This window comes from Pelobates fuscus, chromosome 4 (assembly GCF_036172605.1).
Source record: "Pelobates fuscus isolate aPelFus1 chromosome 4, aPelFus1.pri, whole genome shotgun sequence".
Lineage (NCBI taxonomy): Eukaryota > Metazoa > Chordata > Amphibia > Anura > Pelobatidae > Pelobates > Pelobates fuscus.
This window is the reverse complement of record NC_086320.1, coordinates 30,219,731-30,238,435: the sequence shown is the minus strand read 5'-3', so window position 1 is coordinate 30,238,435 and position 18,705 is coordinate 30,219,731. Positions and strand designations below refer to the sequence as shown.

Here is an 18,705-nt window from a genome sequence, read left to right as displayed (position 1 = left end):
AGGCTAAGTACATTGCTCTAAAATGGATTGGCAGCATCCATGACCTTCTCTTATCATAACTACTCCATTGGGACGTGGTGCTTATAAAACTTAGGCTGTTACTTTAAGAAAGAAAACATTCTTTCTCGGCTGTATTTGTATCTGTGCCTATATATACTTGTCATCAATGAAAGTGTAAAAGTGCAGAGCCGGGCAACAAAATTGATAAAAGGAGCATATTAGTTATGTAGAGAGGTTAACAAATATAAGTCTCTTTAGTTTGGAAAATTGGCGTAATAGAGGGGATATGATAACATTATACAAATATATTCGGGGCCAATACAAACCATTGTCTGGAAATCTATTCATAAAAAGGACTATACATAGGAGACGAGGTAACACATTTAGACTGGAAGAAAGGAGATTTAGTGTAAGGCAAAGGATTTTTTGTTAAAGAATAAGGATGTGGAATTCTCTGCTTGAATGTGGAATTCTCTGCTTTATCTGCTTGATAAATACTTGCAAAAACATAGTATACAGGGATATAATTTCAAATTAGTGGGATAATAGATTCTTGATCCAAGGAGATATCTGACTGCCTTTTTGGGATCAAGAAGATATTTTTCCTAGTTTGTTGCAAAATTAAAAAAAAGCACTGCAACTAGGTTTTTTGGCTTCTTTTGGACCAACAGCAAACACAGATGTGAGAAAGCTGAATGTGATGGACACATTGTCTCTTTTCAGCCCATGTAACTATGTTGTATCCTGCTGAGCTGCTCCATGAAAAATCTGAATAAACAAGTGCTTCAAAGATTCAAAATAATACAGATGACTATATAATATACAATAATATAATAAATCTTTCTGTGTCAGCCTCATCATATGTGATGGGAAAAGATATGTGCGCCACTTTATTTGCATTAATTGTATCATGATATTAGATACAATCTGACTTAAATTAAGAGCGCCTGTTTCACAAATAGATCCAATGAATACTTTGTATCTTTAAATGTCAAGCACTACATACTTTAAATGTTGTTAAGTTTCATGCACCTGGATTTAATATGTACATAAAACGCCTCGGTTAACATAATTTTCAGTTTACAAATGAAAATCCATTGAAAATAATGCCTCGGTTTACGAATTTTTTTTTGCAATACAAAGCAAGTTTCCCCAGGATGCATTGCACCTGGGAGGTTTATAGCGCCACCGCCATGCATGCTGGAGTCTGTGGGTAGCACATGGCGTCGAGTGTGGAGGTGTTGGAGCGGCTTTTGCATCGGGTTTTGGAGCCATTCGGGAAATTGTTTGCAGTTGTTTTGGGACTTTTTGGTGCATTTCTCAAGCTGTGGAAAGGTAGGGAGCTGAGCTTCGTCGTTTGCATGCCTTTTATTGTGTGTTCTGCATTGTGGGTTGGTTTCCATGCCAGCTCATTTTGACTTTTTTTCTGACCTCCAGAACGGATTAATTGGTTTTCAATGCATTCCTATGGGAAACCGCGTTTCGGTTTACAAATTTTTCGCAATAAGAAACGTCCTGGACAACGCATTAAATTCGTAAACTGTATATCTAAACTGTATTCTCATTCGTCTTAATTAACAGTCTTCTTCACATCCTGTCGGATTTAAATGTAACCAAACTCAACTGCAATATAGGACAAATTAACCCCTTAAGACCGGAGGGCGTACTATTACGTCCTTTTTAAAGCGGCTCTAAACGCCGCAGGGCGTAATAGTACGCCCTCCGTTTTTTTGTTACTTACGCGGTCGCCGGCGATCCCGCGCCGGCGATCACGGTTGGGGGGACTCCCAGGGAGCCCCCGCGGCACATCTTCCCTCTTCAGCCCCCCCGGGCCATGTGAGAGTGAGGTCCATGCGAGTACCTCACAATCACATGGCCGGGATAGCTGGCTGGTGCAATGCCAGCAGGGGGACTAACTGTAATGACAGTTAGTCCCCCTGCTGGCTGAAAATCAAATTAAAAACAGTTAAATAGGTGTAAAAATATATATATATACTTAGATCATATATATATTATATATATATATGATCTAAGTATATATATACACATATACACACACACACACACACTGTCTAGGTGTATTTTAATATTAATATATATATAATTATATATATATTAATATCAAATTACACGTAGACTGATACTGATTAAATATATATATAATTATTGTTATATATATATATTTATATATAATATAAAAAAATAAATATGTAAATACGTAAAAAAAATAAATAAAAAAAATAATTAAAAATAGAATATTAAAAAATATATAGATGTGTTTTATTTCGTTCTAACTGTATTGTGATATTAATATATATATATATATATTTATATCAAAATACACGTAAAACGAAATAATATATATATCTATATACATAAATATATACGTATATATCACTATATATATATAGAAGGCTGAGGCAGCACCGAGGCAAGTACAAGACCGGTACATTGAGTGCGGGATATTTGCAGTTTGTATATACATAAATATATACGTATATATCACTATATATATACCTATATATATATAAATAAAAATATTTTAAAAAAATTATATATATATATACGTATATATACACATATGTATATATATACATATATTAATTCTACACATATATTTATGTAATAATTTTACATAATTAGGTATCCTAATTAATTACAATTAGCGGGACCTGCCTGACAACCCATGCCGAAAGTATAGGGAATTTAATTTGCTAGCACTATATTTAACCCTATAACTTTCCAAGACACCATAAAACCTGTACATGGGGGGTTCTTTTTTACTCGGGAGACTTCGCTGAACACAAATATTAGTGTTTCAAAACAGTAAAATGTATTACAACGATGATATCGCCAGTAAAAGTGAAGTTTTTTGCATTTTTCACGCACAAACAGCACTTACACGGACGATATTATTGCTGCAATACTTTTTACTGTTTTGAAACACAAATATTTGTGTTCAGCGAAGTCTCCCGAGTACAACAGTACCCCTCATGTACAGGTTTTATGGTGTTTTCAATAATTACAGCGTCAAATATAAGGCTTGTGTGTCATTTTTTTTCACATTAAAATTCGCCAGATTGCTTACGTTGCCTTTATGACCCTATGATAGCCCAAGAATGAAAATTACCCCTATGATGGCATACTATTTGCAATAGTAGACAACCCAAGGTATTGCAAATGGGGTATGTCCAGTCTTTTTTAGTAGCCACTTAGTCACAAACACCGGCCAAAATTGGCGTTTTTTGCATTTTTCACACACAAACAAATACTAACGCTAACTTTGGCCAGTGTTTGTGACCAAATGGCTACTAAAAAAGACTGGACATACCCCATTTGCAATACCTTGGTTCGTCTACTATTGCAAATGGTATGCCATTATGGATGTAAATTTATTTCCTGGGCTACTATACAGTCTCAAAGGCAACGTAACCAATCTGGCGAATTTTAATTTAAAATGTAACACGCTATATTTTAACCTGTAACTTCCCAAAACACAATAAAACCTGTACATAGGGGGTACTGTTTTACACGTGAGACATCGCTGAATACAAATATGTGTATTTTATTGCAGTAAAAGCAAACAGTATTATGACATTGACAGTTAAAATGTCATGTAGAACTAAAAAAAATCTAATTTCCCCCCTTTTTTTCCATATTATATTATGTTTCATAGCTAAATATTTGATATTAAATGAAAGCCCTGTTTCCCCTGAATAAAATGATATATAATAAGGGGGGGTGCATTTAATATGAAAGAGGTGAATTACGGTTGGACAGACATATAGCGCAAATGCCAGGTTTTGTTTACGTTTTGTTTCGTTCACAACTTGTACATTTGGCTGCGGTCTTAAGGGGTTAAACTCGCCTTCCCACCTAAAAATACTCTATGTTTTAATTACACTTCCATTTTAAACATGTTTGTTTATTATAAATGTATTAATTATCTGCGTTTACTTATATAGCAGCTATTAATCTAACAACACTCGGGAAAGAACACGACTATGCTGGAGTGACCTCATTTTTGTTAATTCTAAAATACTGCAACACATTCCTCTTCAACTTTTTAAAACTATATTTTCAATTCAGCCATTTTGAACTAAATTTGGCAAAGTCCAATGTAAAGTTACATAATTTCACTACAATTCATGTTTCACTGATTAGACCCACACAGGTGACTTCCCCGTCACACTTTGGCTAATTGTAACCTATGAATTCAATGGAAAATCTCCCTTTACGGCTGTATCATTTCAATTACCATGGGTAATTTCTCTCTACGTGATATAACTGGCGAATGTCACTGAATAACAGAAGTGTAGAACTTTGATATACACGTGCTGATTAATTTCAGAATTTCCATTTTATCATTTGATTCTGAGTTCACTTTCGTGCCCACTTTAATGTGAATTGTTCTATCGCCATATCCTGTCAGCGTACATTAAAATATCTAGCATTCTATCAGGGGCGTTGTCAAGCTTTTACCAGCAAGTTTCAAAAAGGGTACTGATACTTTTACTGAACCCTTAATATATGAAAAAAAAATGATACATTCATCTTGCAACTCCCAATTCATATACATCGTACATTACATGTACATACATTACTTACACGCACTGTACACATATCACACACAGACATTGCATCTTTCAGGCAGACACAGCATTAGTTACTAGAGTGAGAATTCAAAGTAAATTTTAAATTTAAGGCAGAAATTACCGTATATACTCGAGTATAAGCCGAGTTTTTTAGCACATTTTTTGTGCTAAAAAACCCCAACTCGGCTTATACTCGAGTCAATAGTCTGTATTATGGCAATTTGCATTGCCATAATACAGACTGGGGCTGTGGGGGCTGTAAGAGAGTTTACTTACCTCTCCTGCAGCTCCTGTCAGCTCTCTCCTCCTCCGCGCCGTCCGTTCAGCACCTCGGTCAGCTCCCAGTGTAAGTCTCGCGAGAGCCGCGGCTCTCGCGAGACTTACACTGGGAGCTGTCAGAGGGAGCTGCACGGACGGCGCAGAGGAGGAGAGAGCTGACAGGAGCTGCAGGAGAGGTAAGTAACATCTCTCACAGCCCCCACAGCCCCCCACTGAACTGCCAATGCTGGACCACCAGGGAAGGAGAGCCCCCCTCCCTGCCATGTATCAAGCAGGGAGGGGGGACGAAAAAAAAATAATTAGTAGTAATAAAAAAAAAGAAATTAAATAATAATACAAAAATAATAAAAAATTAAATTAAATAAATAAAAATATTAAATAATAATAAAAAAATATTAAAATAATAATAATAAAAAAAAATTGCCCATCCCCCACCAAGGCTCTGCAACACACACACACACACACACACTGCACTCATACGCTCACACACTGCACTCATACACTCACACTGCACTCATACACTCACGCTGCATTCATATACACACGCTGCATTCATATACACACGCTGCATTCATATACACACGCTGCATTCATATACACACGCTGCATTCATATACACACGCTGCACTCATACACACGCTGCACTCATACACACGCTGCACTCATACACACGCTGCATTCATACACTCACACTGCATTCATACACTCACACTGCATTCATACACACACACTGCATTCATTATACACACACTGTAAATAAATATTCAATTAATATATTTTTTTTAGGATCTAATTTTATTTAGAAATTTACCAGTAGCTGCTGCATTTCTCACCCTAGTCTTATACTCGAGTCAATAAGTTTTCCCAGTTTTTTGGGGTAAAATTAGGGGCCTCGGCTTATATTCGGGTCGGCTTATACTCGAGTATATACGGTACTTTTTTTTAGTTTTGAATTTCCATTGAGTTATACATTTAGGGAATAACATTGCTAGTACATCTACATGTATCAGAACTATAGATTACATGCCAATATTTTAGAAATGTCATTTATTTCATTGCACAACTTCAATTTGCAATAGCAATATTTAGCCAAAAGCAGCCAGTCTCTATATAAACTCGAGAGAAATAATTAATGCAACTCAGATACTTTGTGTTTAATTTAATACAATTAACACCAGCAGGTTTTAATTAAAATAGGGGCAATGCCTGGATTTTTAGGTATTGCCATGAATCGATTAGAAAATTGCACATTTAAAGCCCCAAAAAATATTTATGGCTTAAAAGTTTCATCCCCTGGTCAATTTCAGGTTTGATGAATATCCCGGAAAATGTTTCCGTCTAGAGATGTACAGAGCTTGCGATTCTGAATCGGAGCTCAGCCCTGCCACGAGCTAGCTGAATTCCCCAGTGTTTGAAATGCGATTAAAACCGTGAATCACACCACAAATCTAGAAGAGTGTGCAGCTGCAAATTAATCATTGATTTCCCATGTACTCACCCAATGCACAGTGGCTGTCTCACTGATACACACAGTGTGTATCTGTGTGTCAAAGTGTGTGCATCTGTGTTTGTATGTGCCGGTGTGTGTAGCTGTGTGTCAATGTGTATCTGTGTGTGTGTGTGTGTATGTATCTGACACACAGATACATACACACTGGCACATAGTGGCACACAGATACACACACTGACACACAGATACACACACCTTGACACACATATACTAACACCTTGACATACAGTTTGTATCTGTGTGTGTGTGTGTGTATGTATGTATGTATCTGTATGTCAAGGTGTGTGTATCTGTGTGTTAAAGTGTGTGTATCTGTGTTTGTATGTGTCGGTGTGTGTTTCTGTGTGTCAGTGTGTATGAATCTGACACACATATACACACACTGGCACATAGTGGCACACAGATACACACACACACTGGCATATAGTGGCACACAGATACACACACCTTGACACACAGATACACACACAGATACACACAGTGTGTATCTGTGTGTCAAAGTGTGTGTATCTGTGTTTGTATGTGCCGGTGAGTGTCTGTGTATCAAGGTGTGTATATTTGTGTTTGTATGTGCCCGTGTGTTTATCTGTGTGTCAGTGTGTATGAATCTGACGCAATTAATCGGCCGCGGTTCTGACCAGGTCCCTCTGCAGCAATGCCTATAGTATTGTTATAATTCTATAGCGTTTGGAATATAAGTTTTTATTTCTAATATACTATAGTGATCTTTTAAGTCCAGATAAGCTAAACTAGAAGCATAGCTGATAATTTTCCAGTTCAGCGATTTTGAATATTAAACTTCAAATTCACCTTGAATTCTTACTTGGAAACATGTAGATGTTTAAAGTAAGAAACAAAAAACAAAAACAAAGTAGATCTGCACTTACTCTTTTTAAGTTAGTAGAATTAAAGATTAGTGTTTTTGCGTGAGAAATAATACTGTTTATGCAAATCAACACGACTTCCAACTGCCTAGCGTCTAAAGATGAATTTGTTTAAAACATCATATGATGCTTAAATAAATATAAATATATATATAAATCTGTATATTAGATATCTGCTAAACAAAAAGTCATACAACTTCAAACACAGCCTGTGTATACTTTCTATATTCTATGGTTTCGTTTTTTTGTAATGCTGAGATAAAACTGGAGCCACAAGCATTTTACAGTAATCGTGCCCATCTGACTAATACTCGCAGCTTTTGCAGAACGACTAAAAAAAATAGTGTTCAGTGGAACAAGTCTGCTTTGTGCATGGTGTCTATTCGTGTGATCGTGTGATCTACATTCGTATTTTGTTTATATATTAATTGCTCCTCTTTTTGCTTCCATTGCATTAACACGTAAAACGTGCACTTCGAGCAATTCTGCTGCACATCCATTGGTTGATAAAAGAGACCGCAGGGTTACGGTAAATCCATATAACGATTTCTCCATTTCTTGCTAAGCAGATCACTTTGAACATTAATATTTGCATTAGCCCTTCTGAGGTTTTTTTTTGTTTTTCTAACTGTGCTTAACAACAGGAAGATAATTTTCCATTGTCGAAGCTGATTAAAGAAATGAAACAGGTTTTAGTCTGAAATTACTCTAAGATGCTATCATGGCCGTGCTCAGCCTGTTTATATGTAAAGCTTCAAAAACATTACGTTGGTTACCTCGTATTCTTACTCCCGTTATTGGAGATACGCTAACCACTTGCATTTTGATGAGTGCCTTGATGTCTTTTTTTTAGGATCCTTTAATTATATAATTCAACCTATTTTTATTTCTCAGCTTAAAACATTGCAGAAAAAAAAATAGCACAAACAAATATAAATACCAAAAAACACATCTAATAAAAAACAAAACAAAACCAAAAAAACACAAACAAGACAGCTATATAGTAAAGCACTGTGCACATCAGGAAAGGCAAATCCAAAACAGATTTATTGAATACCAGTGGGCTAACCTTTCCAACTCTCTAAAGAACCTTTTTCAAGCATGAAAATAAAGGATCGTGTGTGAACCAAAACATTCACTGTTATTCAATAAATCTGCCTAGAACCTCATGTGCCCTTTACTGTATTGATATTTCCAGTGGCGTATACTCTCTAAGCGATTGAGTGGTCGCTTTTTTACATGTGCCTTTTTTACATCTCGTTTTGCATTATCTGATAGCTAATGAAAAGTTAGCTGTTAGTTACTCTATTTATTTACAAAATCCATAATTTCTTAGCTTTATTGTCAATGGCAGGACAGGGCATTAGATGCAAATTTTATTGTCAGATGGTCTGTTTGTGGTGATATTTAATTATTTTTAATCTAATAGGGTTTGTAGTTTTGCATGTTCTACTCTAGCCCCAGTCATATATCTGCTGTGGGTCAGGTCATGCCAGGGAAGTAAGAATGTGTCCTGCATTCTCTAGGCACTGGCTGTTATTGATTAGAGTTGCTGTCTTTCTCTGAGTGTTATTGAGGTATTAGAGACACCGAATTAGTATCGGATAACAATGATTCTAGTTTACCAGGAGACATATTTATTCCACAGCAGGTTTTATGATAAAAGAATAATAATAATCACATTTTGTGACAGGGGAAACTTAAAAAGGTATTTCCTGAATATCCCCCCTTTAGAACTATGGGGACTTAGTTGGTTGGGGCTTTCTGATCTAAACACTTCCAATGCAAAATATGGAATAATATTACATTACAAAACACAATATGTAGAATGGCAGGCGCAGTGGGGCCCAACATGTCTCACATTATGGAGCCCGTGATCAAGTACTGCATAAAGAAAAACACGTATAGACTTGATCACTTTTTATGTACGTTGTGTTTTTTCTACAATGCAACAAAATATCTAGACACTTCTGTTTGATAGCAAAGAGCATCATGGGAAAAGTTGCAGTGCTGGAGGTATCCAAAGTTACTTTGGGAAGGAATATAAAAAGAACTTACTCAGATACAACTCGCAACTTTTCTCCAAAATGAAAGATAGGTTCACTCACATCCGCCGAAGGATAATCATAAAGAACGGCTAGAAAATCGCTTTCTGAACCTAACAGATAAAGCAGAGATTACATGTCAGCAAGTCAGCTCTGTTATCTCAATCGGAATGGAAGCTCTCACACATAGATAGTCTGTTCCATTTGATTAGATGATGAAACCCACACAAAATCGACTACCTTAAATTTGTTCTTCAACATGATCCTCACAGTGTTTTTAATTTTTTTTTTCCCCAGGATGTTCTCAAAATGTCTATACTGTTGTGAAAATGAGAGTTACATATGTTCTTATACAGCAGTGGCACGAAATATGGGTTCCTTTTTGTGTTACCAAACACTATGGTTATATTTGTGTACTTTGGGTACCCATAAAAAGACAGAACACGGAAAACAAATCTAGAGCAGTATCATAGTAGGCAATTTACTGAGCTAACATCTGAAATGGAATCAATGATTGCAGTTAATGTTATGAAAGAGCTGTATAAATATGTTAAATATATTAGCTCATCAGAATTCTCTGCTTAGTGAATGAACCCTGAGAGAGGAAGATATTACAATTGGAGAAAGAAAGATACACTTAGCCAAAAAAATAAATAAATAAAACTACAGCATTTAACCAAAAAACAATATTGATACAACCACATCAGGTGTAGCTAAATACGGGACCTGGAGATTGTAGCAAGCTCCTATGATCCATTGCCAGCCACTTGCTGTAAGTTTATGGGAGTTATATTAAAGTCAGCTTACTGCTGCTAGGTCTGTATTTGAATACTCCTGATTTAGATAATTGTGCTAGCTATTCATAATGTAGGTTTTTCACCCAGTAAAGTCGATAAAAGGTTTGTGTTGAGTCCAAACATTTTCATGGGTAGCCTTACGGCCAACTCCCTGCCACCTAGCTAGACAGACTCCAACTTCTACACCAGAACCGGTGCCATGCTGATTAAATGCTTCTGGATCATAAAAAGCTGTGTTAATAGCAGTGTCCATTGCCATGAGTGGCTAAATATGTGCTGTGTGAAGTCTGAAACATGATTCCTGTTTGTGCTCACTTGAATGTTAAGATGGAAACGCTGGGATAGTCATTGAGACTTGATATGTTCAGCATATGGGCCCAAGTTGGACCTCCCAAAGTCCAACCTGAAATATGCAGGGGATACATTGGTGATAGGGATAAAGATTCAATGTCCGATTTGGTTTTATTCTTTGTCTTAATTACAATTATTAACTGCACATGTGTGAATATGAAACATATTGTTGGTATCATTATTTATTGTTTTAGTGGTTTAGCGTGGATATTCATTATTTGCTATTTATTGTAATATATTCAGAATGGGGAGGTAAGCATTTGCAGTGGGAGAGAATACAGAAATTGTTTTTTTTTCCCTATCCTGGCTTTAAAAAAAAAAAAAAAAAAAAAGAAGAAGCATAATCTTACGTTCAGTTCAAAGGCCAAGTTCTCCCCTCACCCACGCATCCTTTGCTGACATTACACCCCCTCACTGCCATGGGAGTGATGAAGGCAGGGGAGGACATGGGTAGCATGATGGAGACTGCCCGGATATACGTCAACCTGGAACACTTGTTCTGGGCTGACTGATGATACCCCAATGATAGCGAAACACTGAACGTATAGACTCCAGGCAGCACGATCACTGAAGTGGTCATGGTACTTGGGGAACACTTTAATGGGAAAAAAAGATTCAGGGCAGGTTTTGGTTTTCTTTAAGCAATTATAATATTGGAACTCTTAGTAAAAATATATGGTTACTCTTACCTGTGTGACACGTAGCAACATTATTGGGTTTTGCAGCATTTTTCACAATATTTCCCATATCTGTTTTTTTTTTTATTATTGACTCTGCAAGACACAAACACAAATATGTTTTTCGATTGGAATTATATAAACATGTACCGTATTTTCTTACTAGCTGTTAATTCCGGAGCCTCGTCATTTATATTAGTTGAGATTTCTTGCATCATTTTAAGGTGCGTCACGGAGAGTAGTTACAAGCTTACTCATCTAACCCCCTAAGACCAATGATATTCACTGCTATCATCACAATCTGGCCCTACACACGTCATGTCGTCATGGACTGACCTGTTTATATAGGGTCAACGTCTCGTTAAGCCCTTCTGTCACTAACATAGTAGCTACTAAGTTCTGAAAAAAACCTTTAAAATGAACGTTCCCCTTTATGATCCTACAGATATATTATTTTTAGATTATGGTAATTTTTAGGAAACTAAATTCCCCTAGATTCCACCAAGTTCCTGCAATCAGGACAGTTGACCATTTTTATAAGCCCTACTGTGTGTGACAAATTCAGTACTTCTGTTTACATGTAATTATGTCAGCATCTTCCTGACAATCTCTAAGTTATACCACGTAGACCTTACATTACTCAACCAATTCTTTTGTAAAGGATTACTGAATAAATTCAATTTAAAATTTAAATATTCACAGTTTTTATTTTTGAGGTTCTTCTGAGCAGCGATCTGTATACAATTTAAAAAAAAAAAAAAAATGATATTATTATGGGTGGGCTACGCATCCCGAATTAAAACGAAATAAATAGTGTTCTAATTTTTTTGAAACTAAAAGAACTTCATCGTCTTTATCACTATGTATGTAAGTTATTCGATAAGACCAACAAAGAGTGGGAATCCACGATTAATATGGCATGTGTAATCCTATAAAATGTGACCAGGTAGCATTAAACAAAGTACAGATTTTTATGCATTAATATAAATCCAGGTTAAATGCATACTCCAAGCACCATGACCACTTCAGTGATTTTAACCTCCGCACATCAACAGAGCAGCAGGGAGCCTCAGAAATATCTGGAGCCCCGGGTAAGATGGCAAACCGTTTCATGGTGGTTATGACCCTTGGAGTAACCCAATAATAATTTGGGAAGACTTGTTTCAACAAACTGCCAAGACGATCACAGTGCATTTTTTTTCTACTTCCTTTACATTCTAGATAAACTGTAGCTGATTTGAGAGATATCATATACAGTAATGTTTTTTTGCATACTCCCATTACAACGTCAGTATCATAGACACCTACACTGTGCCCGATTAGAGAATATTTTGTCACATGGTATTAAACGGTATTTAATAAAGTTACTGTTGATGGGGTTCTCTAATAATACATTGCCTATACAGTATTAGTAGAAAGCGAGAAGTGCAAACTGTTTCAATAAATATAATAAACGCGATATACCCTGGATTATTTTAGCGGATTATAGAAATGATAGTGTTAAAGGGACCGTGTAGACATTGTAACCAATAATGCTTATTGCATTGATTTTATGACAATGAGTCTTTCAGCATTTCCCCATTATTTTTGGCAATTTGTTTTGCTCTGTATGACAATAAATGAAGGTTTTCCTTGCAAACAAAGACCCTCATCTAACTTAGACAATGAACGCTATACAAGAGCAAAAGTCTGGTCCCTGCAGTCTGAGCTTTCAAAGTGAACAAAAGACTAATTTGTGAAATCGGTTTCCATCAGCTCTTGGATAGGGTTTGTGGAAAGCGCTACCCAAAGCACGTCGTCCGACCGAACATCAAATTTTTACATTTGGTGTGGACTCATTTATAGGATTTTTAACTGATTTCAATATTAATGCAGCAATATCCATACGTTCTCTTTGTAAATTCTGAAAAGCTGCAAGCCCGAACTCCTGCCAGCCAAAGATATGGCACATGACTCATATTGTTCACCAAAGGAACTTGGCACAGCTTAAGATGTTTTGTAAGGAATAATGGGAAATACTTTAAACTGTAGGTTTTAAACTAAAAGCTCCTTTGCATCAAGAACCCCCACATTGCCCATCAGTTCTCAAATGTGCTGAAGGCAACGTCCGCATTTTAAAAACCTCCAGGGATACAGTATCTCTGAAAAAACTGCAATCGAGTTGTAACATTGGAGCAGTCAGCAAGAAATCTTTCCAGTTGGATTCCCTTGCTTTCCGTGGTGCCTGCTACACTTCCACATGCTTGCCGATTGTTTTTTTAGTAGTATTTTCCGAATGATTATGCATGGGATTGCCAATGCGCCGTAGTTATTCCTATAATTAATAATTAGTTCTTTGTCCATGATAGGAGTGGAGTTCATTATGATAACAGGCTTATTTACAGAGCTCAGTAACGGGTACACATGGGGAGTCAGGACCGACGCTGTCTTTGCGTAATAAAGACAGGCATTATATAGACTTCTGGCATTTCATAAAACTAGTGACAATGGATAGAACTGGACAAACTGGTTAGATCTTGAATGTTATTACAAATAGCACAGGTTTAAGATACTTTAACTTACAGAGGAACACTTGCAAAGTCATACAGAGATATAACTTAGTTTTCACACATCACCCACTAACCCCCTACGACTACAACTACATATTAACCTCTTAAACAGCAACATATGAATAATTATGTAATAGTAATAATTAATAAATATAATTCATACAAACTGCTGACAATCACAATAGTTAGAATGAAAACAGAAGTTTCGAAACATACACACAGATTTTTCTCAAGCTCTGCACCATCAAAACAATATCACCTCCCCTCCCCCCCTTCAAAAATTATGTATGAAAAGCAGAAGTCATTTGCTGAGGGACCCTACAGAAATGTGGCATGCAAGTCTAGCAATGCAAGTTCCCGTGCTGTCTCAGATCATTTGAATATTGTGCATGGGATGTTGGGATTGTTGAGAAAACAATCAAGGCTCCTTAGGCTGGGGCTCATCCTTTTTAACTTGTTTTATGATAAACTGATATTGATGTTTAAAGAATTTACACAATTTAAGGGCCATTTTTGTCAAAATTACATCTTGTACTTTGTACTAATATTCCTTTATGTTTAAAGGTATGCCAGCATATACCTAGATGTGCCACTGAATCTGCAGGTGCCTGTTTCCTGCAATGTGGCACGGTTATGAATGAATGGTATTGTCGTTTTTGCAATAACGCCTTTATTACGAGTAACAAAATACAAATCACACAGTTCCAAATGTCTCACTGCAAGTATAGCCGTAATTCTATATGAATTCCGAAGGAATACCCTTATCTAATTACAGTAAGTAAGTTTAACCTTTTAATGTAAACCTCCTTTCTCGATAAAAGAAATGCTAATAGATTCACTGTATTCATTGTTTTATTAGTTAATAATGCAAAACAGAGGATTTGATATTTCTGTAACAATCGAGCAAGGTTCTAAACGTGATCTGGGTTCTGAACATTTAACATTCGCTATCTGTTCGCAATGATTTGAAAAGTAGATACAAATGGGGAAGTTGGTCAGCTACTTGCTAAAGTTTCCATCACTTTGTCTTTGCACAATAGGAAGTGCACCACAACTGTGAACTTGTTTTTGCACGTTCTAAAATGTGTGATTCTTCTGTATAATATAAATATAATATAAAAATAAATTCTGAAGGTCAAGGTTTTGTGTATTGCTGTAATTGTCCTTAAAACATATTAGTGTTTCATAAACAAAATAGACAGAAAGACAAATAGATAGATGGTTGGTGGTGTCTCTGTATGTATATATATATGATTGCCGCACTTTTAGCAATTTGCCAACAGAATTTCTCGTTATTGACTGCCCTCGTTCTTTCTGTTCTATGTGTACTTGGAAAGAGATCTCAAACATGTTCCATCCATCTGTCACTTTTATAAACATAGAAATAGCATGACAAAGACTGTTCTTTCATGTTGTCAGTTCATACGATAATCGTTCTGGTTACAATGGATACTTTTTTCCAAATTTCAGCCTGCAATTTTCCATTTGGGATTTAGTTGGCTAAAATGTGAAGTTCAGGGAAAATCCCTTTGAATTTACTTTAAAATTCCTTACAAGTCACACAGATTCTTATCTGAGGAACGGGATTTATTTATTTAATGTATAGCAATTCCTCCACTGAGATCTATGGGAAATTTGTGATTCTGTAAGCAGAACAAACTCTTACTCTATCAAAGGGTTATTCCAATCAAAAAACAGTGTTTTTATAAAATACTGTCTTTGGTTGCAGTAACCTCTTCGGCGATGATTTGCAAATACAAAAACTTTCAAACACAAGCCTGCAGCCAACAGCCCAGCCTTCCCTCGATGAAGGGGAGGGAGGTTGGGGGAAGAAGTCAGGGAGGGCAGAGGTAAGGGGCAACATAGAGGATACATCGTGTTTCCACTGGCAGTCTGGCAGCAGCATGGTGTGCGTCAGGGGTGTATTAGCCGCGAGGCAAGCAAGGCATTTGCCTTGGGCGGCATTTTCCAGGGGGCGGCAAAAAACGCCGCCCCCAAATGCCCAGGGCAGATGCCTTGTTAGCCTTGCGGCTAACTGACAAGTCCTCTGGGCGGGCGATCTGCTGGGCGGCGCTGGCGGGCAGCCGGCGAGGGAGCACTTCCTCTGAGCTGTCTGCCCAGCTCCCTCGCGCCGCAGAGTGAGGCTGGGAGCCGGAATATGATGTCATATTCCAGCTCCGCCTCCCAGCCTCACTGTGCGGCGCGCGAAGGAGCTGAGCAGACAGCTCAGAGGAAGTGCTCCCTCGCTAGCCGCCCGCCAGCCGCCCGCCAGCGCCGCCCAGCTGCCACTGGACCACCAGGGAGAGAGGGAACACCCCCCCCAGCATTCCCAAAGGTATAATTACACCTCAGGTTAAAGTGTTAATATGTGTATGTATTGCATTTAAAAACAAAATGCTGCACATACAGAATTCAGACACTATGATCACTTCAAATCATTGAAGTAGTCATGGTGCTTGGAGTAACCCTTTAAGAGAATCTAGCTCCAAATTTCAAAATTAAGATAAACATTTTCCATCTCATCTAGAGTCAAAACTTGCCTATTTTAATCTAAATATTCTGTTTAGATTTCAGTTTGCGACATTTTGGAATTTAGTGAACAATGCTGGCAATGAGTAACCCTGTCTGTTTTGCATGTTAGTGGTCTATTGGTATCATTTTTTAGATTTATTGAACTGATGCTGACATAACAAGGCACAGAGATATCTGATGCTGTTTAATTGTGTTATGTTTTCTTTTTCTGCCGACTGCAGTAAATGACCATTAACATAAAAAAGGGCAATGGGTTTGATTTCCACTAAACCTCTGAGTACTCATTACTGACAGCCTCATCACTTAGCCCCAGAGCAAACTCAGAGCAAACTCACCATAACCTAGCTTTAAAGCACACAATTATTGGGTATGTTATTATAGTATATGATCATGTATTAAATGAGCCCACTTGTTTTTGGCAGGTCCTACTCTAGCAACCTAATACCTGCTGTTATGACATCAGAGAAGATATCTCTCATCTTTCTTCTTCCCCTTACAATACTTCCCCTAACTTCACTCCCTCTGCTGTTCTATGTTCATTCGCACCCTCTACATTGGAAGAGGTTTCTGCTCTGCTCCAGTCCTGCCGCCCCACCACCTGCTCCCTAGATCCAATTCCCTCGCATCTCATCCATACTCTGTCTTCTTCTCTTTCTACACCTCTCATTAAAATTCTCAATCTCTCTCTCTCCTCTGGTATATTTCCATCGCCTTTCAAACATGCAACTGTAACCCCAATTCTAAAGAAGCCCAATCTTGACCCTAACTCCCCATCCAACTATCGTCTTATCTTGCTACCCGCTTCAGTCTGGTTTCCGCGCTAAGCATTCTGTGGAAACGGCACTGACCAAAGTATCCAATGATCTACCGCACTACTCTATCCTAATTTTGACACTGTTGATCATCAACAGCTTCTTCTCATTCTCCGCAATATTGGTCTACAAGATATTGCTCTTTAGCGCTCTTTCAGTGTTTCTTTCTCTGGCTCTGCTTCTTCTCCCTAACTCCTCTCTGTTGGTGTCCCCCAAGGTTCAGTCCTTGGTCTCCTACTGTTCTCCATCTATACTGCCTCCCTTGGTAAACTCATTAGCTCCTTTGGCTTCCAATATCATTTCTATGCAGATGACACACAAATCTACCTTTCCTCTCCTGATCTCTCCCCGTCCCTCTTGACTAGTGTCTCTGACTGCCTCTCTGCTATTTCTAACTGGATGGCTGCCCACTTCCTTAAACTAAACTTGACCAAAACTGAAATTCTGGTCTTTTCTCCCTCAAGTGTTGTTACTCCTGTGTCTGTCTCCCTCCAAGTCAACGGTGCTACCATCAGCTCCACCACGTAGGCTCGCTGCCTAGGTGTTCTCTTTGACTCCGACCTCTCCTTCAAGCCTCATGTTCAATCTATCGCCAAATCCTGTCATTTCCATCTCAAAAACATTGCGCGCATCCGCCCCTACTTAACGCCAGATGTGACTAAGGTGTTGGTCCATTCCACTGTCCTTTCTCGCCTTGACTACTGTAATCCGCTTCTCAGTGATCTTACGTGCTCCCAACTTGCGCCGTTACAGTCCATAATGAATGCGGCAACGAGGCTCATCTTCATGTCGGCCCGCACCTCCCATGCCTCACCCTTCTGTCAGTCCCTACATTGGCTTCCTATAAAATATAGAGCTCAATTTAAAATTCTGGTTCTTGCTTTCAAATTTCTACATAATGCTGCTCCCACCTATCTATCCTCCCTTATACACAAGTATGTCCAGTCTAGGCCCTTACGATCTGCTGAAGACTTACGTCTATCTTCTGTCCGTACTCCCACATCTGATGCTCGCCTTCAAGATTTCTCGAGGGCTGCACCGTTCCTGTGGAACTCGCTTCCCTCCTCCGTTAGATGCTCACCCAGCCTCCACTCCTTCAAAAAATCGTTAAAAACCCACTTCTTCATAAAAACGTATCAACTAAACTGTTAATAGCTCCTGACTGATTCCTCTTCTGCAACTGTAACTAGTTTAATACTATCCTTACCTTTTTGTGTCATTTTACCCCACTCCCTCTAGCATGTAAGCTCATTGAGCAGGGCCCTCAACCCCAAGTCAAAACTCAAAGTGAATTTAAACTTGAAATCCCAAATGACCAAACTGTAAGCAATGCTTCAAAGAGAAAACCAATCAGAGTAGGTAAAATCTCTTTATTCATCCTTCGTTATATCCAAACATTAAACCTATACACTGCGAGTCTGTTATACAAAACCAATATAAATATACCAAACACATAAGGTGAGGGAGAAGAAGGGAAAACCTTACCACTTCCCTAGAACAGCTAGTCACATTCTCTGTCTTAAATGGATGTTTTATGGACGGCTTCATAGTGCAGTGTGTTCAATAAGGAGCTAAACATCACTGAACTCCGGGTACTCACATAGTCCGTGCCTCGTCCAGATCCTGCACTATGGAGCTTGGCTAACAGATATTGCAAGTGTATACATTCTTTAG

At 37.9% G+C, this 18,705-nt stretch overlaps 2 protein-coding genes across 2 annotated transcripts in view; one reads left to right on the top strand and one right to left on the bottom strand.

The window, feature by feature from the left end:
- TG (thyroglobulin) overlaps positions 1–18,705 on the top strand; it is a 262,451-nt gene that overhangs the window by 189,087 nt on the left and 54,659 nt on the right. The window lies entirely within an intron of this gene.
- SLA (Src like adaptor) overlaps positions 1–18,705 on the bottom strand; it is a 38,319-nt gene that overhangs the window by 15,256 nt on the left and 4,358 nt on the right. The window contains exons 2-3 of the mRNA XM_063451043.1: positions 11,151–11,234; positions 9,327–9,426 (exon numbers count right to left, since the gene is read on the bottom strand). Coding sequence (XP_063307113.1) covers positions 9,327–9,426; positions 11,151–11,208 — 158 coding nt within the window. The 5' untranslated portion in view covers positions 11,209–11,234. The remainder of the gene's footprint in view (positions 1–9,326; positions 9,427–11,150; positions 11,235–18,705) is intronic.